At 36.2% G+C, this 27,801-nt stretch overlaps 1 protein-coding gene across 3 annotated transcripts; it reads right to left on the minus strand.

Moving 5' to 3' along the window:
- Positions 1–353: 353 nt before the first annotated feature.
- Positions 354–27,564, minus strand: eml2 (EMAP like 2). 3 transcript variants are annotated; one of them, XM_048160959.1, is made up of 22 exons: positions 27,351–27,564; positions 19,438–19,623; positions 19,024–19,150; positions 17,078–17,182; positions 12,637–12,665; positions 10,261–10,390; positions 9,818–9,967; positions 8,752–8,821; positions 6,779–6,889; positions 6,524–6,619; positions 5,191–5,325; positions 4,888–4,987; positions 4,511–4,665; positions 4,112–4,237; positions 3,432–3,563; positions 2,812–2,879; positions 2,490–2,578; positions 1,772–1,869; positions 1,590–1,677; positions 1,403–1,498; positions 1,107–1,237; positions 354–1,014 (listed from the first exon to the last, which is right to left on the minus strand). In XM_048160959.1, the coding sequence occupies exons 1-22, from the start codon at positions 27,418–27,420 to the stop codon at positions 889–891; spliced, it is 2,418 nt and encodes an 805-aa protein (XP_048016916.1). In that variant the 5' UTR covers positions 27,421–27,564; the 3' UTR covers positions 354–888. The 3 variants fall into 3 exon arrangements, with proteins under 3 accessions (XP_048016916.1, XP_048016918.1, XP_048016917.1); XM_048160961.1 differs by lacking the exons at positions 17,078–17,182; positions 19,024–19,150; positions 19,438–19,623; positions 27,351–27,564 and adding an exon at positions 15,034–15,189; XM_048160960.1 differs by lacking the exons at positions 17,078–17,182; positions 19,024–19,150; positions 19,438–19,623; positions 27,351–27,564 and adding an exon at positions 12,848–13,098.
- Positions 27,565–27,801: the final 237 nt, after the last annotated feature.

Genomic DNA, 27,801 nt, shown 5'->3' on the forward strand with positions numbered 1-27,801 from the left:
GAGCAGAGCGAGCATTTTCAATTAATTCCTATGGAAGTCAAGCTTCACGCTTGCGAGGTGCATTCTGGGATTGTGAAGCTCGACTTCCATAGGAATGAATTGAAAGCGCTCGCTCTGCTCCGCCTGCCTGCCAGTGGACACCTACTGTGAGAGCGACCCATTCTTTCACAAATGTTCGTAGAAGCAGTCTGCATGTGTAGGTGCTTGATTTTTTATACCTGTGACCATGGAAGTGATTGGAACACCTGAATTCAATGATTTTGAGGGGTGTCCCAGTACTTTTGGCAGTATAGTGTATATAAATTTGTTTTCAAGATTTCTTTCTAGATTTCAAGACACATTTTGAGAGTAAATTCACTGATATATGACAAACTTTATTAACAAATAAAAGGCAAAGCACAGCTTAAGTTATCCCCTAGATATGCATCAAAAGCCAAGTGCCACGACATTATTATGCACTTCCAATATTAAAATACAACCTCCACTAAGTGACAGCATTATATATTTCTATAGGTTTCAACAACACAGATAGCAGCTAAAACTCTTTAAATAGGCTTAAATAGTGTCCACAGTAGACAACATGCTCCTTCTCCTGCACCAGAGCTCCTTCTAGTGGTGATTCAGCAAAGCGTACAATTGACTTTAGACAAGAGTTCGCCAATTATCACCGATTTAAGCTCAGCCTCAACCCCTCAAACAATCACGGTAATTATACCTGGATAAGAGACAAAACTGACTCTGTACCAGCACTTAATGGAAAACCTAATAAAATAGTACATACACAGTACAGGCAAATAGGACAGCAGAAAAGGGAATTAGGCACAGCAGTGCTGCCCTCTAGTGGGCAGGAGTCTACAGTGAGGTTGCAGCAGGATGGCTCAGATGTGACTAAGCCAGCACCCATTGAAGAATGCTGGTGTCTTTCCCACCAGTAGAAAGAAGATTACTGTCATCATGGAGAAAGGCAACGTTGGTCACATGGCTGCTATGCCCACCATAGATATGGCTGGGAGCCTGCGGATTAAGGGAAAAAAAATGTTTTACAGAGTACGATTTGATTGAATGACAAATTTCGCACAAAAAAAAAAAAAAAAAAAAAACCTCACCCTTGGCTGGGAACAGGGGTTAGAGAACAAGTGCACTTTGCCAAAATCATCAGCTGAGGCAAGGAGGTTGTTGTCATGTGACCTGCATACAGCATTAATGTCTGTGCCATCAGCACCCTCTGGCCAGATCCCTTGAAATAAAATAAAGCAACAAAACACCATAAAATAAAAAAGGAAAGGCACAAGAAGAGCAAAAAGTGTCAAGTTGACATTTGACAGTGTTACATTTCATAGCCATTCCCAGGAAAATAATTAAATGGATACTAATCTTTGTGTGGGTGTAAGGTGTGACTTACCAAACACAGTGAAACCCAGCACACAGGTGGTGGTGGCCCATTCTAGATTACGCACTGCATCTGCACTGGTTATATGCTTCCCACTGGATGCCTCCCCTTTTCAACATGAAACAAGACACCGGCCAATAAAAACAATGACATTGAGCTCCATTCACTGACAAAGCTGTTAGCTGAGAAAACAACTCACAGAATAAGATCTCATAGTCGCCTGAGTTGGTTACAATAAACTGGCTGTCGGCGGACCAGTCGAGATGAGTGACAAAGCTGGAGTGTCCCTATGGATGCAAAACACAGTATTAAACGAGTGCTAATGGTCCCTAATTAATTACAAAGGAAATAGATAGATTTTTGAAGGGATGTAAAACTCACAGTGCATTTGCCAACACGGTTGTATTTCCTGCCATTCTCAGTAACAGAGTAGATGTAAACAAAGTTGTCATGGGAACCCACGGCCAGGTATGCCCCATCTATAAGATTGAGAGGATGTGAGTGGTGATTTTGGACACACACTACTACTTAAAAAAAAAATAATTCTTTCTATTATAGATATAATTATATAATAATAGAACTTTCTATTTATTAAAGAATCCTGAAAAAAAAAGTATGATGGTTTCTACAAAAACATTAAGCACAAATGTTTTCAACATTGATAGTAATAATTCTAATCAGCACATTAGAATGATTTCTGAAGGATCATGTGACACTGAAGACTGGAGCAATGATGCTGAGAATTCAGCTTTGACATGACAGGAATGAGTAATATTTCAGATTATTTTAAAATAGAAAACAGTTATTTAAAATTGTAATGATATTTAAATTTTACTGTTTTACTGTATTTGTATCAAATAAATGCAGCCTTTGTGAGCATAGGAGCCTTAACACATTTAACATAAAAAAAAAAATTATATATATAATATATATATATATATATATATATATATATATATATATATATATATATATATATATATATATATATATTACTGACCCCAGACTTTTAAACGATAGTGTATGTTGTATTTGTATGTATGTTTCACAAGAGTGAAAATAGTTTAAGAGAACAGTAAAAAAGCACAAAAGATCACACCTGGAGAATATTTAATAACTGAGATGATTTCATTGCCGTCTGTATGCATAGAGACGAGATCACGGGTGTCAGTGTCCAGCACCAACCACCTGTAAGATGGCAAAAAAAAAAAAAAAAAAAAAAAAAAAAACTGGTTTGATTATTGATGCATCAAATAAGCCAGAATTACAAAATATTTGTAATTAAATGTACAGTTGAGAAAAGAGCATCACAATTTTAAAACAAATCTGTTAAATATTTCTGCTTTATTTTTTGTTGTTGTTGAAAACCAGCTGATTGATAGGTAATCTAAGTCAAAAATCAATCCCATGTGCAGCCATACCTTCCTGTCATGGTGCCCACAGCAAGCACAGTGCCACTGGGATGAAATCCAATGGAACGCCCAGGGTCCTAAAATAAAAATAAACCAATAAATAAAAATATATATATTTTTTTATTTTATACAAAGTAAAAAAACACAAAATACTACATTTTACATTTATATTTTAATAATTTTATATTTTAATATCAATATTAAACATTAAAAATAAAAATATAAAAAAATATATTGTATATCATGGAAAAATAAAATTACATTTTTATGATTTATTATATAGTTTTAATGTTGTAATATTAAATAAAAATTCATATTAAAAATATATATTTTATACAATGTAGAAATTAAAATTTCACATAATATAATATTATAAGCAGGATTATAATTTAACTTGTAATATTTTAATATAAATATTATTAAATATATATTCAATATTTATATTAAATAATATTTAATATAAATATTAAACAAAAATCTAAAATCATAACAGAACATTCTAACGTCTAAAACGGTAATTAAGTGAACATACAGTATACAAAATCAAACTTGCAAGCAGATGGGATCATTTTTTGATTGTGATTACATATTACTATAATGTAAATGTAAAACAGAGATTTCATTCAAACCTCGATGGCCTTGCTCCACAGAGGCAGATGGGTAGAGGTGTCCCAGAGAAAGACCTGCTTGTCTTGACCACATGTTACAAACTGCTCAGTACTGGGATGCACATCCAAGCCCCACAACTCGTCAGTGTGACCCTTTCACAGATGGAAAACACAGAGACCAGGGTAAGAATGGCCATGTACTTATTACTTTTGGACAGGTAGAATTGATTATTGGTATTATCTATTTATTTAGCAGGCATGTAAACACACATAACTGTAGTTGGTTGCTTTACATCTGGTCTATTCTTGTTCAAGTGCTCGTTTTTTTGGCCAGTATTAACTGTAATATGGTCCAGGGCCAAGGCCGTCCTTAGGGCGGTGCAACTGGTGCAATGCACTGGGCCTCGTGCTTTAGGGGGCCTTTAGGGGGCCCTGGGAACCGCGACAAAACACCTCCACAAACAACCCCCCCACCCGGAACGTGACCGCGAATGGACTGAGGGATGGCCCAGCTTCCGCTGCCTTGCACTGGGCCCCCTGCCCCATGCTTGGGACGACCCTGTCCAGGACATATGCTGTTTATAATCTGAGGCCTGGCTACATGAGACTAAGGAAAAACGTTGTGATCTTGTTGACTTTTGGCAAAGATATAAGGCCAAAAGCCATCTAAACACAATGTAATATCATCCGACAGCCTATACCTGAACAATAGGAGTGAGGGAACCAGAAAAAGAGCCCCGAAGAACAGCGTTTCGAGTTGTTCCCACAAACAGCTCGTCCTGTTTTCCTTCAGCTAGAGTGCGGACAGGGCCAAAAGCCTCAGGAACCTGATTACGGAGAAGAAACGTGTAATCTGTACATCTCAGCTAAAACATGATTTGTACAAATTGTTCTAAATTGAGTGAATTCAGTGCTGAGATAGCTGAATCTAATAAATAAGATGCCTGGATTACATTTCAGTACTAGGAATATAAAAGTCATATTTGAGGGTATATGGCAATCATTAAAAATAAGTATTTCAGTATTTCTCTCTGCATTTCATTATACAAGTCAGTAAAATTTAATTTCACAGAAATGAAAGAACAAGACAACAACTTCACCTCCATCTCGCTCTTTTTGCGGTAATCATGGTCCCACTGCAGCACCTTGCGGTCTTTCCCTCCTCCTGACACCAGCGTTCCATCCTTCAGCACACACAGAGAGAAAATCCCACCCTCATGTGCTCCCGAAACCACCTGGCTGATCCTGTTTCCACCTTTAAATCGGAGTTCATCATCAAATCATAGGCTGCACTGAGGGAATATATCTACACTAATAACATTCAGACAGATGAAGGTGCTGTTTTTCTAACTGCCGTCACATAAATAGATGGATTAAGTACAGTTCATTACTTAAAAATGTGGCATTTGGATAAGTATTTTGGCAGAGAGAAAAAAAAAAACACTTTAAATGTATAATGGCATAATTATTTGCTGACCTTTAGCCCAGATGTAGATGTTTCCACTAGAATCTCCAGTAATTGCATCTCCATTCTCAGCAAAAGCAATGCAGAGCACATACTTGGGCTTTTCATGTTTCTGAAAGCATACCAAAAATATGAATACATCAAATAAAATCATAATTAATATTCCTAGATTTCTGTGCTATGGGTATTTTGAATGCAACTTTAATAATAAAGTAAAATATAAAAAAAAAAAATTCACACACAGGCCATAAACTCAAAGATATCATATGCTGACTTGTATATTAGTTGGAATACTGAAAAGTAAGTGCTGCAAACCTCAAACAATCCCTGGCGTTTTGTAAGAGTACTCCCTTCCATTGTCCAAAAGTTGATGTGAGACTTCCCGCAGGTGACAATAAGGCTGGCCTCCATGGGGTGGAAGACAGCGCCCAGCACTGAGTCATTGGAACACTGCAAAATTGTGAGTGGATATTTGACACAAAACAAGATGTATTCTTTCTTCGTCTAAAATGAAGTGGCAAATTTCTTACTACTTCCCAGTAAGCACATATTTGTCACCAAGACACCGGAGACCATTGCACACTATTAAAGGGTTAGTTCACCCAAAAATGAAAAAAAAAACAAAAACAAAAAAACACAAAACCACTGCTTCGAAAGCTTTACAAATCTTTTGTTTCAAATCAGTGGTTCGGAGCACCAAAGTCTCGTGATTTCAGTAAACGAGGCTTCGTTACGTCATAAGTGTTTAGAAATTTCAATAGTTCACGTGACTTTGGCAGTTTGATACGCGATCCGAAACCACTGATTCGAAACAAAAGATTTGTAAAGCTTCGAAGTGTTTTGAAGTCGCCCATTACTAGATATTGTTAAATAAAGTCGTTATTTAGTTTTTTCTCGTCGCTTTATAATATTAAGCTTGAACCAATGAACTGTTTTAAATACGTCTTTAGTAACTTTCTGGGCACCTGAAAGTGTTAATTATCTTGCTGGCAATGGAGGCCTCAATGAGCCATCGGATTTGATCAAAAATATCTTAATTTGTGTTCCGAAGATTAACAAAGGTCTTACTGGTGTAGAATGAAATGAGGGTGAGTAATTAATGACAGAATTTTCATTTTTGGGTGAACTAACCCTTTAAAACATGTTATAAAATGTGATCATTTTAGCATTTTAAACATTTAAATACTTTCAAATCTACCTGACACAGCTTGAAACGGAATATTCCAAGAGAAAAAAAAAACAATTCATTTGATCCATCGAGAATTGATTCAATTGTGGAAAATGGGTGGTATTACATAATAGAATAGAGACTAGCGGTTGGAAGGGAAGGGGTTAAAAAAAATAAAGACGGATTGTTGATGTCAGGAAAGTAATTTCATAGGCCGCACAAGTCATTACATTACAAGATAAAGAAGACAAACATGACATCTTCCAGATGAAAATGCACACGTCAAAAAGACGTCATGATGGCGTACGTGTCTGGTCAGGGTTTTAAACCACTTGGTCTGTGAACACTCAGGTTTCTGTTATTAAAAGGCATGATCACACAAGATATACTATGCAAGGAAACTGTACAGTAAGTCTAGTATTGCTTTTTTGTATTACTTGCTTCCTAACTCACACACTTTTATACAACATGCCACCTCACCTTAACCTCCGCCAGCTGCTTTTCTTTCTGCCAGTCCCAAACTGACAAAATGTGATCATTTGCATCGTCAACCGCACACAAATGAGCACCACCATTCTGTGAAGAGGAGAGGTATTATATCCATGTAAAATACCATTGTTCATTCAGCCATTCATCAAATGTTCGTCTATACCCATTGTGCGGTTCTCTCATATATTGTATGGCATCAAAGCACACAGATTATTTATCAAGAACTTAAAAAGGAAGTTCGCTTACCGACTTTGAAAAGGCAACACAGGTGACAGCTCGGTCAAACACACCTGCTCCGATCACATGAAGAGTGTTCAGACTGACCGAGTCCCAGACACGGACATGAGGCTGCAAAGGCTGAAACAAAGATTCATTTATATGCATATGAATCTCTAAATCAGATTAAAGGAATAGTTCACATTAAAATTAATTTTCTTCAATTATTTACTGTTTTTGTCATTTACAACATTTTACAAACACCTGAAAAGTTTGTGTTCGGTAAGATTCTTTAAAAATGTTCTCTTCTGCTCACCTAAGCTGCATTTATTTGATCAAAAATGCAGTTAAAAAGGGTAATAGTGTTTTAATATTGTAAGTTTTTCCTGTGATGGAAATTTATTTAAAACAGAAATCTTTTGTAACCTTTTAAATGTCTTTACTGTTACTTTTGAACAATTTAATGCATCCTTGGTGAATAAAAGTATTTCTTTAAGGCTAATACACAATATTAGGGCTTTCCACACTTGAAATAGTTAATCCTGGGTCATTCTAAACCCCGGGTAAACGGAACCCTGGGTTATCTTGTTTCACACTGCTCATAATTTACCCAGGGTTAACAATTAATCCTGGGTATTCATAAACTGACGTTTCACATTGTATATTCCTAAATCCTGGGTTAACGTTCTTATTTGCATATTTGCGGCGTCAGTGTCATTGATTGGATAAACGCAGCACGTTTATCCAATATTTTTTATATTGCAGACTGTACTATTGAGTTTATACCGAATGGACATTTAGGACTATAAAAGGTAAGAATGAAACGGTCTCTTCTTCACTCAAATTGTCACGTTTTCAGTCAGCATTTGACACTTTTCCTCTCAAATGCTGAATTTACTGTTTAAAAACAATGCACAGTGTTTCTGTCACTGTCTGAAGTACGTGAATATGAGGCACGCTATTGGATATCCTTTGCTAAGCATCTAGTAGTAATATTCTAACATCATTTCAAACAAGTTTGGCACCACAGTGCGGGGTTAAAGGGTTAGTTCACCCAAAAATGTAAATAATGTCATTTATTACTCCCCCTCATGTTGTTCCACACCCGTAAGACCTTCATTCATCTTCGGAACACAAATTAAGATATTTTTGTTGAAATCCGATGGCTCCGTGAGGCCTGCATAGGGAGCAATGACATTTCCTCTCTCAAGATCCACAAAGGTACTAAAAACATATTTAAATCAGTTCATGCGAGTACAGTGGTTCAATATTAATATTATAAAGCGACGAGAATATTTTTGGAGCGCAAAAAAAAAAAAAAAAAAAAAAACGACTTATATAGTGATGGCCGATTTCAAAACACTGCTTCAGGAAGCTTCGGAGCATAATGAATCAGTGTGTCGAATCAGAGGTTCGAAGCGCCAAAGTCATGTGATTTCAGCAGTTTAGCGGTTTGACACGCGATCCGAATCATGATTCGATACACTGATTCATTATGCTTCCTGATCATTGTTTTGAAATCGGCCATCACTAAATAAGTCGTTATTTTGTTTTTTAGGCGCAACAAAAATATTCTCGTCGCTTTATAATATTAATATTGAACCACTGTACTAACATGAACTGATTTAAACATGTTTTTAGTACATTAATGGATCTTGAGAGAGGAAGTACCATTGCTATCAATGGAGGCCTCACCGAACATCGGATTTTAACAAAAATATCTTAAAGGTGCTCTAAGCGATCTTGGGTGGAGTAACTTCTTCTAAATTACAAGTGTGAAACGTTCCTTTACCTGGGGTTAAAAGCGGTGTTTACAATGACGTTAACCCGGGGTTAAGCGCAGTGTGAAAAGCCCTACTGCTAAAATACTTTGCAAATTGCTAAAACACTGGTGTAAAGTGTTATGAACACAGTAGTTTCGTTTCTGAGCACACAGAAAGCTGGATTAAGCCGCAAGATCAACAAATCATTATGCTGCTACAGAATTTAAAATGTGAACTAACTTTGCCATCTTTGGATGTTCCGGCAACTTGTCCTGTTGCTATGGTGACCATGTCTGGATGGATGGCCAAACTGCAAAGAGAACACTGTCAGGATCAGTGCTTGTCAGAAAAGATTTCCCATCTATCCCTCTCTCTCTCTCTCTCTCTCTCTCCAGGGAACAGTAAATGAATGCAGTCTGATCCCAGAAAAAGCAATAAACAGGCTGCAAGAGTTTTGCAAAGCAGCAGGGATTTTGAAATTCACAGAGAGAGCATTCCAGTGTTATTTTAATTAGCAACATATGTTAATTTTACAACAAATATCATGTTGACGCTATGAAGACATCTGCATAAAATAATCTCTGAACGGTTCATGGTTACAAGCATTGCTTGGCAGCCAAACAGCATAGAAAAAAAAACACAAGGCAGAAGAGATCTGGTTTGATTGCAGGTATATTTGAATATACTGCAGGATTCTCTTATCTTGAAGATAAGAGTCTGTTAAGATCTACCCTAAAAATGCAAATTTGCTCAGAATCTAGCAACACTTCCTGAGTACATTGGCTCTTTTTGTTGAATGATGGCAATAGAGTGGTACAATATATTTGTTCATAAAGATGATAAGCACTATGATAACATCTTTTGGACCTTTGAACAATGACCTAGTTTGAGGATAATCTGCATATGAAATTGGAAATGCTTTTTTTGTCTGTATGACATCGACACTAGACTGATTTCTCTCCTGCAATAGTTCCACCAGTGCCGTTAATCTTCATTAAAGGGACAGTTCACCCAAAAATGAAAATTCTGTCATCATTTACTCCCCCTCAAATTGTTCTAAACCTGTATACACTGTAAAACCTCCATACAATGGCAGTCAATAATGCCCCACGACTGTTTGATTACAAACATTCTTCAAAATAACTTCTTTTGTGTTCAACAGAACAAAGACATTCATACAGGTTTGGAACAACTTTAGGGCGAGAAAATAATGACAGAATTTTTTTATTTTTGGGTAATCTATCCCTTTAGCAGTACACTATATGAGCAAAAGTATGTGGAAACTAAAATCAATATATTTATTTACCACTTGACATCATCATTATGGCCCAGATAGTGTCTTTGTTGCTGCTCGTCTACATTGTATAGCACCACTACGGAAGCATTGAAGTACACAATCTCTCCCGTCGGCAACAGGTAGAGGTTGGAACGGCAGTCTCTTCCCCTATAGCCATAACTAATGAAGTGTGTTAAGAAATAAAAAGCTTTTACATTGATAAGTGCTTTTAAATTAGCACTTTTTTGAGTCACATTTGCATTTCATTTCAACCTATTTAGGAAATAAACTCAAATTTAATTGAAAATAATTGATGCACTTTTGCAAATTATTGTAAAATAATAAGAATAAAATTTACATGTTATAAACAAGTTCAAAATTATCTATCAAAATGCATCATTATTCACTACAATATCTGAACAATTCCCTTATGTTACTTTATAAAAACATTTTCAGCTAAATGGCAAGGATACACCCACTGAAGTTTTAGCTTGCGCTCTGGCAGGGCCACCTTGTGGTCAAGGCTGTAGGCATCCTTCAGCTGGTCTGGAATATGCATGGTGATTGGACGTCCACGTATGAACATCCTAACATAACCATCATCTGTTCAAGAAGGACAGAAATGTAAGAAACAGAAACAGGCAAACAGGCAGTAAACATGGTTTGTTAAGGATGATTTATCAAATTATCCTGGCCCTACTGACAGAACTCTCTTTACTTAGAAACCAACTTGGCCATTACAGAATGTCGATCCATTATAGTTTTTAACTGTAATGCAGACGATAATGGGATCGAGTCAGGCTAATTTATAATTTCCTATAACACAGGGCTCAGTCTCTCCCTGCACTGCTAGTTAAGCAAATATTACATACATATATATTATATATATATGCCTTTTTTGGAATATAAAGTTTGTTGTACATAATAAATAGACATTTATATTTGGATGCAAAAACTTACTCCCACAGTTCATATACAGCTGTGTTATTTTTAGTATTATTTATATACTATTTATTAATATTAATAGTTATAATTAGGTTATAATTTTATAAGCTTTTGTTATTTTTTTTAAATATTTCTATGGATCTACAATTCAGTTTTAGTCATTTTAGAAGCTTAAACGTATTTTATTAGTTAGTTGCTAATGCAGCATTTTTAATTTTCTAATTCTTTTTAAATGTCTGTTTTTCCATCTAATATTTATATTTTATTTCAGCTTTACTTCAGTTATAGAGTTTTTTAAGTTTTAGTTTTAGTTAACTGATATGTAGTTGCTAGGGTGTTCTAGGTGTTTTTTATTGTGTGGTATTCATCATATTAACCCTCATGCACTGTTTGATTTCTGGCGACTGCCCGTATGGTCCGGGTCAAATTGACCCTAATTGGATTCAATACAATTCTCCAAAAATCACACTATGAAAAAAAACAACAACATACAATCATGTTTAAATAATTAACTTTTAATATCAATACTTTTCACACATTACAAAGAATAAATATCTGAATTTATGATTTATAAAAATATTTTTAACCACTGTTTTTAAGACTGCCCCTCCCCCGACCTGTGGGACATTTACCATTATACCAGGGGTAGGCAAGTTCAGTCCTAGAGACCCGCTGTCCTGCTGAGTTTAGCTCCAACCTTAATCAAACACACCTGAACAAGCTAATCAAGCTCTTCAGGATTACTAAGGCTATAGGCAGCTGAAGGTTTTTTTTCAGGGTTGGAGCTAAACTCTGCAGGACAGCGGCTCTCCAGGACCGAACTTGCCTACACCTGCATTATACATTTAATAATATCTTAGTCGAAACCTAAAGTAATCTTGAAAAACTATATATTGTTTGAAAGCTTTCAGACACTAGTTTTCATATTTGGTTTAATAAATAGCGATAGATTCTTCATTTGTGATGCAGTGCCAAATTATAACATGATCTGATTCTTTCCTTATGTTATTTATATGCGTTTTATGGATCGAATTCAAATCAAATATTATCATTACTGCCCAAACTTCTTCTGAAAAGTATGGAACATATGGTTCAGATCACTCAAACCATATATGGAAATCATAGAGTCACCGCTGGAGTCTGGATGTCATCTAGTGAAAAAGTTTGGTACTGCGCACAAAAAATCTTGCTAGCTTTTTTTTTGAGATATCAACCTAAAATTCAGCACAGAACTTGTTCAGATATTCAACTTTGATTTTCTTGAAGTTTTAGAGTTGAACATGTTTTGTAAAATATATATTTTATATATTTTAAATTTTCATAAACTTCTGTAACTTTTTTAAACTTTACTTTTACAACTTTTTTTTTTACTTCTACAATAATCTGTGAAGTGTTCCCTTTAAAAAGATACCAAACTTAAGTCTGTGCTCTGAAGTATTCAAGATTTTTAAAAATGTAAGTTAGAAAAGTCATTTTCACATCTATGCTCAAAAAGTGGGATAGATAATTAACAGGTAAAACAACTTTATATTTCCAGAAACTTTGTATAAAAAGCTGTTAAACTCAATAAGACGCTGGCACTTCAGTACTAGAGTTGATGAGTTCTGACATAAAACATAGAAGTGTTTTGTATTTTGGGTCTGTAGTTGATTTTGAATGGCTGTCTATATGGGTCAAATTGACCCACAAACAGTATGAACGTATAAAATTTCTGTAATCACATTTCACAACACATCAGTGTGTTGAAACTTTGCATGTATGTTCATGGCCCTAAATGAGAAAAAGTCACAAAATTTCAAGAAAAAAAAAAACCAAAAAAACAGGTTAACTGAACTCACAAATCAAAACGGGTCAAATTGACCCACAACAGTACACAAGGGTTAATTCAAAATAGACAAGCTTACCAGCATTGAAGGTGCACTCTTTGGTTTTGCTGAAAGAACAAAAGAGAAAGAAGTATGTCATTCATTCCTTCACAGACAACAATCCAGACAAAAACAGCGCCATAAGTTAAACAAAAACTTTCTAAAAAACATTTCTGAAAAGTTTTGTTTGCTGTCTTTGACTTTTTGTACGAGCATGACTAATTCATTGAGCTCATCCATTAATCCTGACCCAGCTTTCATGTGGCCTCTCATAGATCTGTGCAATGGAGAGAACACTGAGCTAAAGTGACAGGAGGAGAGGGGCACCCAAAACTGCTTTCAAATAAATACAGGCCGTTTCAGAGCTTGTTTACATGACTAAACAGATTTGGTGGGGTGCCAGCACTGGTGGTGCTTTTGCTTCAAAAAACAACCATGGACAAAATTGTTCTAAACGTAGAGGCCTTGATTAAAAAAGAAAAAAAGATTCAGTTTGTGTCTGTGCGTGCATTTGTTGCTGCTTTTCCTAACCACACAGTTTTCCACTTCCTTTACGCTGATGCAAGACTGTCATGATTGACAGCCTGTCTCAGACAGCTGAAAGTAATCAATTATACCCATCAATCCAGCATTATTTGCTGGAATACGTTTGCGAAACTCTAGTATCCTCTGAATGGACAGCAAACAGTGTCTCTGGCTGGAAACCTGGAACTTTCTAAAGTAAGAGGGCAAAATTAAATGTTATTATGTAAAGAGAAGGCAGAAGGATCGTGGGTGCCGTTAAGAAGAAACGCTCCCACAATGATCTGTTTGTGTCCATGCAGAAACCATCCAAACACTTAATTAAAGCAAAGCGGGCCACACCAAAGCAAGCCTCATCTCTAATAACACCGTTTTAGAGAGGTGTAGGCTAAAAATCACACAATATTTCCATTAGCCAGTGTGCTATGTATATAATCACTGTGTTATTTGTAAAAAGCTGCAGTCATTTAGCCACCTAAAAAATATTTTTCTAAATGGCTAAATGTAATGTCATATATGCATCGTTTGGATCCACATATGGGGAGTATTCTTCTTTTTGCATGATGTTAATTGTAAGCAATTTATGTTTATTAATTGACATTTTAGCAACATTTCAGGGCTCCACACACCTGATTTTAGGTGACGGCACACAAAATGGCAGCTGCCCTGGCAGCATTTTCTCACAAGCACATACTGGAAAAATCCATTTTTACCAATAATCACCCTAGGCTGTGTAGCAGTAGCAACCAAACTCAATATAAAGCTGCATGCACCACTAATGTGCATGACCTCAAAGGAGGCCTTATACTAATGCACTGACTATGCACACACCCATCCATACCATAACTTGGGTAAAGTTGGTTTTATATTCGCACATTCGGACATCCGTATTCAATAGCCTTGTTAATCACACTACATTGGACATTCAGTGGACATTCACAAGTAAATATGCCATTAAAACAATACTTGTCTATTTTGATCGACTGTGAAAAATGTTGTAAGTTGACTCGTTGGTTGTCAATATCATGTCGCTGCTTAAAATTCGCAAACATTCATTTATTGCACATTTATTGGAAAGTCTGAATTCATCAGAAGTCCGAATGTGCGAATATAAAACCAACTTTACCCAAGTCATACCACACACAGTGCTGGTGACGATTTGACGATTCATGGATTTTATACGTTAAAATCACCACACATGGTATGCATGCACAGTATCTTTACAAATTAAATCAAATCTCCAAAGCAAGTGATTCACTAAAAGCTTTTGTTGAAGTTCTCTGGACATGAGGTTATTTCCTGATGTAGAGCACTCACTCTAATTTGCCTTTGAAGCTCTGTGTGTGTGGGTGTGGCTGTGTGTGTTTGTGTGTTTGTGGCAGTGGGTGGGTTTCATGTTTAATACATACAGCCGACCAGCGGTAACAATCAATATCTAGATTGCTAGATAAGCAACGCACTAAAGCAATTAGTGCAATTTATTCATTATATATTACATTACATTAAATTGAATGGATAACAAGGTTTCAGCCTGACAATACCAAAAGCAATAAAACACAGATGGAAACACAAAGCACATTTTTGCTAAATGACTCACAAAATGATGAATAAATTGCCCGAAAACAAACAAAACTGAAGCCTTGCAACAGCAAAGTAAAATGCATATGCTAAAGGTTGTCAGGTGTTTTGACAAACTTTTGTTCCCATTTGGGAAGTTATAACACAAGCTTAGCCCAGGTGCGTTCACTTTGTTTATCTATAGAAGCCATGATGCTGTGAATATTCTTGTTTGCCTACCTATGTTTGCTTTGTTGCAGAAGGCTGAAAGCAATTCTATTATCAACCTCACCCTATAACTACCAAAAGTTTTTCTTTTGAAGACCTGAAAGAGCTTAACAAGAACATAAGCTTTACCTGGTTGACCTCTTCATGTTGTTTTCCCCGTTATTCAGTTTAAGCGCTAGCTGGAATTTGCAGAAGCGTCAGGCAAAAGACTGAGTTCCTTGTTTGAGTTAACTTCAGCCCTGCAGGAACATGGACCTCGCTAACCAATGGCAGGACACTTCCTCAGTATGCATGACAGCCCTTTTCTGAGTGAACACACCCCCCAGTGCTTCATTGCAGTAACATGAAGCACTCTGTGGTCAAGAGACTGTTTCAGTGGTGAGTGTGTCAACTAAGTGACTGCGCAGAGCTAACATGTGCCATACATATTTTAGTCTCAAACAATCATGCCATAAATGTAACGCTACTAATGTGTAGGATTACCTGCTGTACAAACATCCTGCGGGAGCTTGGTGGGAAACCTGCTGGAACTGATATTTAACCCTTTAGTAGAATGAAACGTTCATTATGTAGTAGTTTGTGATAGCAACAAAGGCTCATATGATGATAAGCTTGAATTTTTCTCTATTCAAATGTAATTTTGAACTCTCCTTTCTACTATAAAAATTGTAAAAACAAACAAAAACCTTACAATTGAATTGAATTTAACACAATATTAAGTGATAACCTGGTTAATGGATTTCTTTATGAAAGTTTAATGGGAGTTTTCCAGTGGTTGCTGTACAGCTCTGATAGGATCTCAGTCAATAACACTTTTATTGACAGATGTCTAGCTTGAACATCAGTGTTTACCTTCCTTCCTGGAACTCCATGTACACACACCATCAATTATTTATGACTATTTGATCACATTGTTCCTAAGCCTTCTTAGTGTATGCAAAACAACTTACAATACACTTAGTAGTTGGAATATCTCACTTAATAAGAAACAAATAGGTATACACTAACACTACCATTCAAAAGTTTGGGGTTGTAAGATTTTTTATAAAAAAAAAAAAAAAAGTCTGTTATGCTTACCAAAGCTGCATTTTATTTAATCAAAAATTCTGTGAAAAAAGAAGAACAGTAATATCGTGAAATATATTTTCAATTTAAATTTACTTTATTATTTTGTTATATTTATAAAATTGAATATATTAAATTTTAATTTTCATCAGCCATTACTCCAGTCTTCAGTGTCAAATGATCCTTCAGAAATCATTTTAATATGCTGATTTGGAAAGGATCTTGATTATTGTCGATGTTGAAAGCAGTTGTGCTGCTTAGTATGTTTTGTGGAAACCATGATACATTTTTTTCAGGGCGAAATGATGAATAGAAAGCTTAAAAAAAAACAGCATTTATTTGAAATACAGAAAGTTTAAAAGAACAGCATTTATTTTTAATACAAATCTCTGAAATAGAAATCTTTTACTGTCCCTTTTGATCAATTTACTGACCCCAATCTTTTGAACAGAAGTGTATACTGTCTATATACCAACATTCAGGTAAGAAAATATGAAACAGAACACACAATGATAACCTTTAGCAATTGCAATACCATTCTATTTAAATAAAGAAAGTACATTTCATAACATACTTCAAATCAGCAATAAAATTACAACAATAATAATTATCATCATCGGATTACTATCTGGGGCCAGTTGCATAAACATAGTCATTATGTTAAGAGTAAGACTGTGTATGAGGAACTAGTTTGACCAACTAGCAGTTAGTTGGGAGTAATCACTTTACTTACTTTTTGGTATCAAATTAGACAAATATACGTTTCTATATAACTGACTTTAAAAAGTTATGAACAGTCTTAAAGGAAAAAAAATTGATTACTAACTTAGCGATTTATGCAACCAGACCCTGATTTATCTCAAATCATGGTCTAAAATTGTATTTTATAAAATACTTTCTATAGATGGTCCTTCTCTTCCTCTACTGTCTCTGGTTGTCTTGCTGACCAAAAGTCTGGCATTATCATTTAATTAGACACTGAAGTAGCATCTATTTTTAGCTGTGTTGACATCTTGTACTAGCCTCAAGACTGGGAGGGAAAGAGTTTTCATCTCTGTGTACAGAAAAATCATTGAGTTTAATGGACTTTATTTAGATGAAAAGTTACCTGTCTCTCTTTCCACAAGTTGAGCTGCCGGATGAGGTGGTTCTGCTGCGGGAGTCGGCCATCTCCTTCTTCACCGTGGACAGGCGTTCTGTGGACATGCTCTTCCTGACACACAGAGACAAGAGCATGAGGTGGAGAAGAATGAGTGAGGCACAATGCAGAGGGCAGGAAAGAAAGACATCAAAGAAACATGAGTCGAGGAGAGAACAAAACATATCTTGGGCCTGTCTGAAAACATGATCCAATCATGGATGTAGTAAAAAACATACTCTGACATGTAGTGAAGTGTTAGGCTTATAAGACCTAAATAAGACCTCATCTTGCACTAGCTCTGCGATGTACCACGCATTACGTAATCACGTTACAATGGTCACGCATGATGTACAGTACAGTCCAAAAGTTTGGAACCACTAAGATTTTTAATGTTTTTAAAAGAAGTTTCGTCTGCTCATCAAGGCTACATTTATTTAATTAAAAATACAGTAAAAAACAGTAATGTTGTGAAATATTATTACAATTTAAAATAACTGTTTTCTATTTGAATATATTTCATAAAGTAATTTATTCCTGTGATGCAAAGCTGAATTTTCAGCATCGTTACTCCAGTCTTCAGTGTCACATGATCCTTCAGAAATCATTCTAATATGCTGATCTGCTGCTCAAGAAACATTTAATGTGCACAATTGTACAAAATATTTGTGTACAATATTTTTTTTCAGGATTATTTGATGAATAGAAAGTTCAAAAGAACAGTGTTTATCTGAAATCTAATCTTTTGTAACATTATAAATGTCTTTACTGCCACTTTTGATTGATTTAATGCATCCTTGCTGAATAAAAGTATTCATTTCTTTAATTTCTTTTCAAAAAAATAAAAATAAAAATTCTTACTGACCCCAAACTTTTGAACGGTAGTGTATAATGCTACAGAAGCTTTGTATTTCAGATAAATGCTGTTCTTTTGAACTTTCTATTCATCAAAGAATCCTGAAAAAAAAAGTACACAACTGTTTTCAACATTGAAAATAATCATAAATGTTTATTGAGCAGCAAATCAGCATATTAGAATGATTTCTGAAGGATCATGTGACACTGAAGACTGGAGTAACGATGCTGAAAATTCAGCTTTGCATCACAGGAATAAATTACTTTATGAAATATATTCAAATAGAAAACAGTTATTTTAAATTGTAATAATATTTCACAACATTACTGTTTTTTACTGTATTTTTAATTAAATAAATGTAGCCTTGATGAGCAGACGAAACTTCTTTTAAAAACATTAAAAATCTTAGTGGTTCCAAACTTTTGGACTGTACTGTAGGCAGAAGTACCGAGCAAGTGTTTACAAAGCAAATGTGCAAAGACTAAGTCAAACGGCCTTTACAAAAAAACAATGTCGGACGATTTTAAAGTTGGAGGAGAAAAGGAGAAAAGGACTGATCATTTCGCTATAGATAAGACCCTTATTTCTCATCTGGGATCGCGTAGAGCTCTTTGAAGCTGCACTGAAACTGCAGTTTGAACCTTCAAACTGTTGTACCCCAGTGAAGTCCCCTACATGGAGAAAAATCCTGGAATGTTTTCATCAAAAACCTTAATTTCTTTTCGACTGAAGAAAGAAAGACATGAACATCTTGGATGACGTGGGGGTGAGTAAACTATCAGGAAATTTTAATTCTGAAGTGAACTAATCCTTTTATTTTAGCCATCTTTTTGGCTAAATGTTCCAAATGGTTTATTAATCAATACCGCCATCTTGAGGTCGAGAAGTAATACTGCACTAATGTTGTGACCAACAGAAGTCTTGGTGGAATAAATGCAAATATTTCTACTATGTACAACTTTATGTGATATCAGCATATCTTCCAAAAAAATGCCATTTGAAAAATGTGTAGAGATAATATGTAAATAAAAATGACGTAAATCTTGTTTCTAACTCTCACCTTTTGATAGACATCAGTACCTCCTTTTTCGGAGAGGAGGGAGAGGAAGGGTAGCCACTCAAGCGTTTTGTTTGCACATAGCCATTTGTCAGAGGCTTGGACGGCAGAGCTTGCAGTATCTGCCGAACTAAATCAGGAAGGAAGAAAAAGATTAACACAGTGAAATGACATGCAAATTATCTTCACCTCCCACATGGAATTTTTTATGTATTACAATACATCCCTGGTTGAAATATCCTATAACAGTTAAGAACCGTGTCTGCTAACACAAAGCTTACATCAGTAATGCAGGCAAGGTTGCCCTCAGATAATCAGTTTAAATGGCCTTAGATGGAAAAATAACCTCCAACTGGCAGTTTTCTAGGCTCTAAACACATAATGACAATAAGCAGAGGGCCATGATGAAGCTCTGACCTTTAGTAGGTCCACCTTTCTTGATGCTGATCTGTGTGATCTCCTCACAGCAGCCCAGCCTTCTCAAAGCATCCGCCAGCGCCGCCTTCAGCAGCTGAATCTCATCCTCCTGCAGCTGCACCCTCTGCTCCAGGTGAGAAAGACGATCATCCATCTCCATCCCACTCCCAGCTGATACATTATCATCTGAAAGAGACAAACATAGTTATAGCATTAGAATTTGTACAAAATGGAATTGGTACAGTACAATTTGTCCAAAACTGTTTAACTTCCTTTCTTCTGTGGAACTCAAAAGAAGACAAGAAAGTCATACAGGTTTGGGACAATATGTGGTGACAGAATTTTCATTATGAGTGAACTATACCTTTAAAGGCACAATATGTAATTTTTGCCGCTAGAGGTCACTTATTCAAAACAAAGGCGTAGCTTGATAACGTCTTGATTCTCAGAATCATGGGAGGTGTTGTCTTCACGTCTACAGCCAGTGGAAATAATCCGACGGGACTGGGGCAGAAATCATATTAATTGATGAGCTACAGTATTAAATATTTATTAACATTACTGTAGTATGAAGCAGGGTGTGGCTGAAAGCTTCTTCTGGTCATGCATATATGGGGTAACACAGCACTGTTTATCATATTAGATACATTTGTGTGTGGAAAGTGATGAGACACTTGTTGCACACTGCAGTAAGCTAGATCAATATTAGGCATGGTTAAACATGACACTCACGGTAAACCAAGAAAGTGTTATTTAACCAATAAGACTTACTGTGTTGAGCTAAATAACAATGATTAGTTTTTTGCTGATGAATGTATCCAAACAGTTGCTCAACTGTCTAATAAAACACATAATATATTAAAGCGTCTATGGTGTTTCCATGGATTCTACAAAATAAATGTAATGTGGGTATAATGTCATTGACAGGCGACGCACAGACACAATCCATGTGCTGGTCAAAATTTCTTATTTCTCTGGATTTAAATCTTACATATTGTGCCTTTAAATCTGTGGTTCTCATCCCAAGTCTCCGCATAATCCAATATACAATTTTTAAAGGCCAATATAAGGTAAGATATTTCCTCTGGTATTTCTAATGTGAAATTATAACAAAGCTGCTTGTTTTCCAAATTTGTATTAAAGGCGCCCAAGAATGCTTTTTCACAAGATGTAATATAAGTCTAAGGTGTCCCCTGAATGTGTCTGTGAAGTTTCAGCTCAAAATACCCCATAGATTTTTTTTAATTAATTTTTTTAACTGCCTATTTTGGGGCATCATTAACTATGCACTGATTTTTTCAGCGCGCCGCCCCTTTAATTCGCGTGCTCCCTGCCACACGAGCTCTCGATTATATTACAACATTTACAAAGTTCAACAGCTATATAACCCTCAAATGGATCTTTACAAGATGTTCGTCATCTTGTAAATCTCTCCAACAGTGTAGCATTAGCCGTTAGCCACGGAGCACATCCTCAAACTCATAGAGAATCAAATATAAACATCAAAATAAATACTTTACTCACATAATTCAAAGCATGCATACTCTATGAGTTTGAGGCTGTGCTCCGTGGCTAACGGCTAATGCTACACTGTTGGAGAGATTTATAAAGAATGAAGCTGTGTTTATGCATTATACAGACTGCAAGTGTTTAAAAATGAAAATAGTGATGACTCTTGTCTCCGTGAATTCAGTAAGAAACGATGGTAACTTTAACCTCATTTAACAGTACATTAGCAACATGCTAACGAAACATTTAGAAAGACAATTTACAAATATCACTAAAAATATCATGCTATCATGGATCATGTCAGTTATTATTGCTCCATCTGCCATTTTCGCTGTTGTTCTTGCTTATCTAGTCTGATGATTCACCTGTGCAGATCCAGACGTTACTGGCTGCCCTTGTGTAAGCCTTTCATAATGTTGGGAACATGGGCTGGCATATGCAAATATTGTGGCGTACACTTACTTAACAGTCAGTGTTATGTTAAGATCCGCGTGTTTTCCGGAAGTCTTTTAAACAAATGAGATTTACATAAGAAAGAGAAAGCAATGGAGTTTGAAACTCAATGTATGTCTTTTCCATGTACTGAACTCTGCCGAGGTAAATTCAAATTTTGAATCTAGGGCACCTTTAACAGAAACTGGAATAGCTGATATATTAAAGGTCCTCTAAGCGATCCTGGGTGGAGTAACTTCGTGTTGACGTTCGAAGTGTTGTCAAACAAAACAGAGGCTAGCTCGGCTAGTTTTCGGAGCTGTGGCGACTAAAGACCGCGTTTTTTTACAGTGTGTTCAGGGGACAGGCAGCTAGCAGATAGTGAGGAGATTTTTGCTGTATGTGACAAAAAATGTTTTGGCCTAAAAACACGTGACATCACTTAGAGCACCTTTAATTGCTCAAATTGTGATTCTAGAAATTTCAAGAACTATGTTATAAAAAAGAAAGAAAAAAGTAGTTTATAAAAAAATAAATATGACTTCAGTTTACATATTGATTGTATATTTTTTTAGCATTTCAATTAAGTTAGAATATTTTAATATATTAATAATAATAATTAGATGAAATTAGATGAGGCCCCCTAGTGGCCCCGGTCCTCTGGTTAAGAATGATGCTGTAAGCATTTTTAAGATATTTTAGTTGAAATCCGATAGCTCCGTGAGGCCTGCATAGGGAGCAATGGACATTTCCTCTCTCAAGATCCATTAATGTACTAAAAACATATTTAAATCAGTTCATGTGAGTACAGTGGTTCAATATTAATATTATAAAGCGACAAGAATATTTTTGGTGTGCCAAAAAAAACAAAATAATGACTTCTATAGTGATGGCTGATTTCAAAACACTGCTTCATGAAGCATCGGAGCATAAATGAATCAGTGTATCGAATCATGATTCGGATCGCGTGTCAAACTGCCAACGGCTGAAATCACGTGACTTTGGCGCTCTGAACAGCTGATTCGACACGCTGATTCTCTGTGCTCCGAAGCTTCCTGAAGCATTGTTTTGAAATCGGCCATCACTAAATAAGTCGTTATTTTGGTTTTTTTTGGCGCTCCAAAAATATTCTTGTCGCTTTATGATATTAATATTGAACCACTGTACTCACATGAACTGATTTAAATATGTTTTTAGTACCTTTATGGATCTTGAGAGAGGAAGTGTCCATTGTTCCCTATGGAGGCCTCAAGGAGCCATCGGATTTCAACTAAAATATCTTAATTTGTGTTCTGAAGATTAACGAAGGTCTTACGGGTGTGGAAAGACATGAGGGTAAGTAATAAATGACAGAATTTTCATTTTTGGGTGAACTAACCCTTTAAGACATGATGCTGTAAGCCATTTTTAAACAATGGACCCTTTTCACCAACAGTGATGACGCGTTTCCACAGTAATCAACATCGCAAATCAAGTAACGTTTTTCATATTTAATGACAAAAAACAAACAAACAAAACGAATTGATGCTGCTGAGGGTGTTTCTAATACAACGGCTGTTTTTCTGTTTTCTGAATTTGACATCTTTCTCTCTTCTGACTGCTGTAATCAGTCTCTCTATATTTTTTTTATATACTTCCGCTTCTGAGAACCCCAGAAATGTGAAAAGGGTCCAAGGAATTTGGATAAAGTGCGGAAAGGATTTGGTCCAAAAAGCCACTCTTATTAGCTTAACGTGTAAAGTTCATTTTAACACTCTTTAGACACTTAAGTCACAATTAAAAAAAAAAAAATGCACAAATGTCTTTGCATAATAGAATATAAAAACAAATAGCACACCTATCACTTCATACATTGACTAAAATGACCTGTTGGTTAAAAGTAATTGAAACAAATGGCTCAGAAAAGTGATGGTATAGGAAAAGCTTGAGAATCATTTGTTTGCGTTATAACAAAAACAATTTCATTTTTAAATGTCGGAAAACTTTCAACATTTGAAAACATCTGTGATTTAAAAAAAAAAAAGATTAGATGGGCACTTTGATCATTTTTTACCCAACAAACAAATATCGACAAACAAATCCAAAAATTGAAAGCATGAGTGAACAATTGAGCAATTTTCAAATGCTGATTCACTGTGGTGGCCGTCAGGTGCATTTCATTTAAATATACAACTAATATACATACACACAATAATCAAAACCAGAGGGAAAATTCCTGTCACTTTTACATCTTTCCAAATGTTGCTCCTCAATATCATATTTTACATAAAACAGTGGCTCTTGTTTCAATCTCAAGGGCAATGCAACGGGCTGCACGCTAAGTGTGCATATAATAAACCTCTGTTAGTGCCTTCACTCACTAACACATGGAGATCACTTCCATAAAGCGGCATCAGCAGGTGGCGAGCACATCAACTGAAACAATAAAAGTGAAAGAAAATCGAAGGCAAAAGTGGAAGGTGAGAAGAAAGCAGGAAGAAGCTACAGTGATGCTGGAAGACAAAAGCAGTCTGGAGGAAACCGGATGCTCAGTAACCAAGCGCACTGAAATATTCATTATCCCGCTCTGCTTGTATTCCCCTCCTACCTGCCATTCCAGTCAGTACTATGTCCGCCTGTCAGTCACCCGCTCAGACAGCCTGATCCGCTGCAGCTCTCTAGGGGTTTCCTAAAGGTGCCAAACGCCTGCCTGGCCAAAGATTCTTTCTCCCACCTTTTCCTTGGCTTGTTGGATGGCTGATCCCGTGTCTGGACCTCCCTTCCTCACCCTCCCCCACCCTCAGTACTGTGTGTAAAGAGGAGAAGGGTGATGTTTGTAACAGGATGCTGTTTCCCGTCTCCTATGCGGTAGAAAACTGCTGGTGGTGCTGTTGGAAGAGAGAGGTTTGGCTCAACTCCAGACCTGCCAGCCAGGCACTACCAGGAAGTGCGCTGACCAGCCTCTCCACCAATAGCGCACTAAGATGTGTATGTCAGTTTGACAATTTATGACTTGTTTTATACCCCTAGGGCGCATGCTCATTTTCTTAGCACAATGTATAAATCAATATGATTCACATTAGGGATTTTAAATGCATTCAGTTTGTTAACAGTCTGACCTTAGGATCTTCATGTAGGCCTACAACATTTAAAATCAGTCTAAACCATCCAACTGTACAACATGGACAGACACCCTCTCTGACCCATTATATACTGTCTACCCATCCATCTGTCGTTCAGCCAAACCATCTGTCGCAGAATCTGACCTGCTGGAAAACCCAAACAATGACCACAATGTACACTGATACCTATTCTTGAGAGAACCTGTAATTCACAAGAACTGATGAAACAGACGTTTCTAAGTAACAACAGCAACAAACTGTGCACAATGGTTAGAAATTATTAGAATGAAGATGCCATAGTGATATCAAATTCCCCAACAAGACATTCAATGATTGACTAAAATGAATGATATAAAATACTAGGGCTGGGACAATATATCGATGCATCGCAATTCGTGGATTGCTTTTGATGTTTTCCAAATGCATCACTTCCAAAAGCATTCTGAGCTTAGTTTTGAACAGCAGATGGCGCTCTAGGCTATTTTTAACCGCACGCTCAAATGCTCACAAAGAAGAGCGCTTGTGCATTCGGCTCGAGTCTGAGAATATATTTGCACCTCAGAATGCTTTTATGACGCGAGATTAATGTAAACAGCCCACTGCAAACACCCTTGTAATTTGCTTTAACCTTTTCGTACTTTATGAATGATTATTTTATAGAAGGTTCAAGTGGTGTGTGTAAGGAATTGGAAGGAAGCAGAGTACGGCTGTTTCTAAAACATGCAGTTGCTGTTGAAAACTAAGCTCAGAATCGAAATATATATATATATATATATATATATATATATATATATATATATACTTAAATATATTTGCATAAGCTGTATCGAACTTTCTGTGGTTTTGAAATGTATTTTATATCAGTGGTTCTCAACTGGTAGGCCACAACTAAAAAAATGAGTTGCAGATCTATTCTGCAACACTAGGGCAAAAAACAATGTTAAATGGTAATAATAAATTGCAATTAACCATATAATCATTCAGCTAGGATAGCAGAATCAATAGGCTTATCATCCTTAAAGGGTTAGCATCCAAAACTGAAAATTCTTTCATTTATTACTCACCCTCATGTTGTTCCACACACGTAAGACCTTTGTTCATCTTCAGAACACAAATTAAGATATTTTTGTTGAAATCCGATGGCTCAGTGAGGTCTGCGTTGCCAGCAAGACAATTAACACTTTCGATACCCAGAAAGCTACTAAAGACATATTTAAAACAGTTCATGTGACTACAATGGTTCAACCTTAATGTTATGAAGTGACGAAAATACTTTTTGTGCGCCAAAAGAACTAAATAACAACTTTATTCAACAATATCTAGTGATGGCTGATTTCAAAACGCTGCTTTATGAAGCCTCGAAGCTTTACGAATGTTTTGTTTCGAATCAGTATTCAGAGCATGTATCAAACTGCCAAATTCACTTGATTTCAGTAAACGAGGCTTCGTTACGTCATAAGTGTTTCGAAATTTCAATGGTTCATAAAGCAGTGTTTTGCAATCGGCAATCACTAGATATTGTTGAATAAAGTCTTTTTTTTTTTTGGCACAAAAAAGTATTTTCGTCTCTTCATAACATTAAAGTTGAACCACTGTAGTCACATGAACTGTTTTAAATAAGTCTTTAGTAACTTTCTGGGCACTGAAAGTGTTAATTATCTTGCTGTCAATGGAGGCCTCACTGAGCCATCGGATTTTATGAAAAATATCTTAATTTATGTTCCGAAGATGAATGAAGATCTTACGGGTGTGGAACGACATGAGGGTGAGTAATTAATGACAGAAATTTCATTTTTGGGTGAACTAACCCTTTAATAGGCAGGAGAAACATCTTATCCATATCTTTTGTCACTGAGATCAAAGGACGTGTGTTCAACAAACTTTATGGTATTTTGACGCACATTCATCAGTTGGTAAAATGGATAATACTAATGCAAAATTTAGCCCAGTGTTGAAATCACATTTCTGCTGTTGATCACAGTATGCATTTACAAAATTGTCAGACATGAAAAACACGTCATTTTCCAAATAATTTTGCCTGTGCATTGTCATGGTAAAATTCTGTATGATAATCAAATCTGGTGCTCTGGTGCTGGGTCACCACTTTACATATAATGCAAAATCTGGGTCCTAAAGCAAAACTAGTTACTTGCAAATTTGCAAATAAAAATATGTTGGCTAATGTTTGTTAATGATTAGATCTTTTTATTAATAGTCATGATAATGCTGAAAGCAGACATGGTGTTTACAACTAAGCTTCAAGGTATTGTTATCACTAGGGATACACAGTAACCCTGGTAAATCCATCTTAATATGTGCGCAATGTTATACACTAGATGTCTCACAATAAATAAGCAACTTAGTACATTCTTTCCACTAAAACCTTAGCTGAAACCAAACAACAAAGCCCCACTGAAGCAAGCTCAATCAGGTTTGCTGAGGATGAGAAGTTTCAAGCATATCAAAAGCTGATGAGAAAATGAATATAAAATGTAAACACATATGGAGCTCGGATTCAAATATCTCTCAGGAGCCTGAATGAGTATATGTTCATTCTTGTACCATGACACTGATCCCAACCGCACATATGCGATAAGGAGATATAGGAGATTTGCATGTAGGCTATATAAAACTGTAATTTAAACAAATAATATTCATCACATAACCCTGAGACAGTTTCTTTTGTTGTGGCCTCGCATGGTGACGCACTGACACGTCAAAACATTACATTGCTGGAATGTTGATGTAAAACTCATTGATATCAAAGACAAAAATCGCTTACTTTTGCAATGCGTGACTAAAACAAACCATCTCGTGTGGCTTTCGCGCGCATTCATTATGAATGCTCAGTCAAGTCGCTGCCAAACTTACCGTTGCAATACCGAAGCAGAAGGGTGTTCGTGTCATACAGGTTCCCACATGAGGCTACTCGCTCCGACATGTCCTTCTTCTGGTCAATTCCTTTATTATTTCTTTCTTAATCGCCGGTCCTCAGATCCACCTGCCTTTCCTGACATACGAGTGCGCCTTCAACACCTTTCCACCGAACAGCCGACGACAACCTGTGCTGCCTGCGTTTCTATAGCAACAGCCTCACCACCGCTGATCTGCTACCCAGAGGGAACAAGAGAGCATGTTTACTCTTGGAGTCCCATAATATGCAGTCACTACTTCCACTATTAGCATGTTGTAACTATATATTCAGATATGAGAGGCAGGATAGTCAAATTAGCAAGCCCTGAGGACAAAGGCCACATCGAGATATGTAACTATTTTACACAGGTAGCTATAGGCTACAAGAGATGAATACTTCATTATTGCC

The sequence above is a fragment of the Megalobrama amblycephala genome, linkage group LG16 (genome assembly GCF_018812025.1).
Source record: "Megalobrama amblycephala isolate DHTTF-2021 linkage group LG16, ASM1881202v1, whole genome shotgun sequence".
In the NCBI taxonomy this organism is placed as follows: Eukaryota; Metazoa; Chordata; class Actinopteri; order Cypriniformes; family Xenocyprididae; genus Megalobrama; species Megalobrama amblycephala.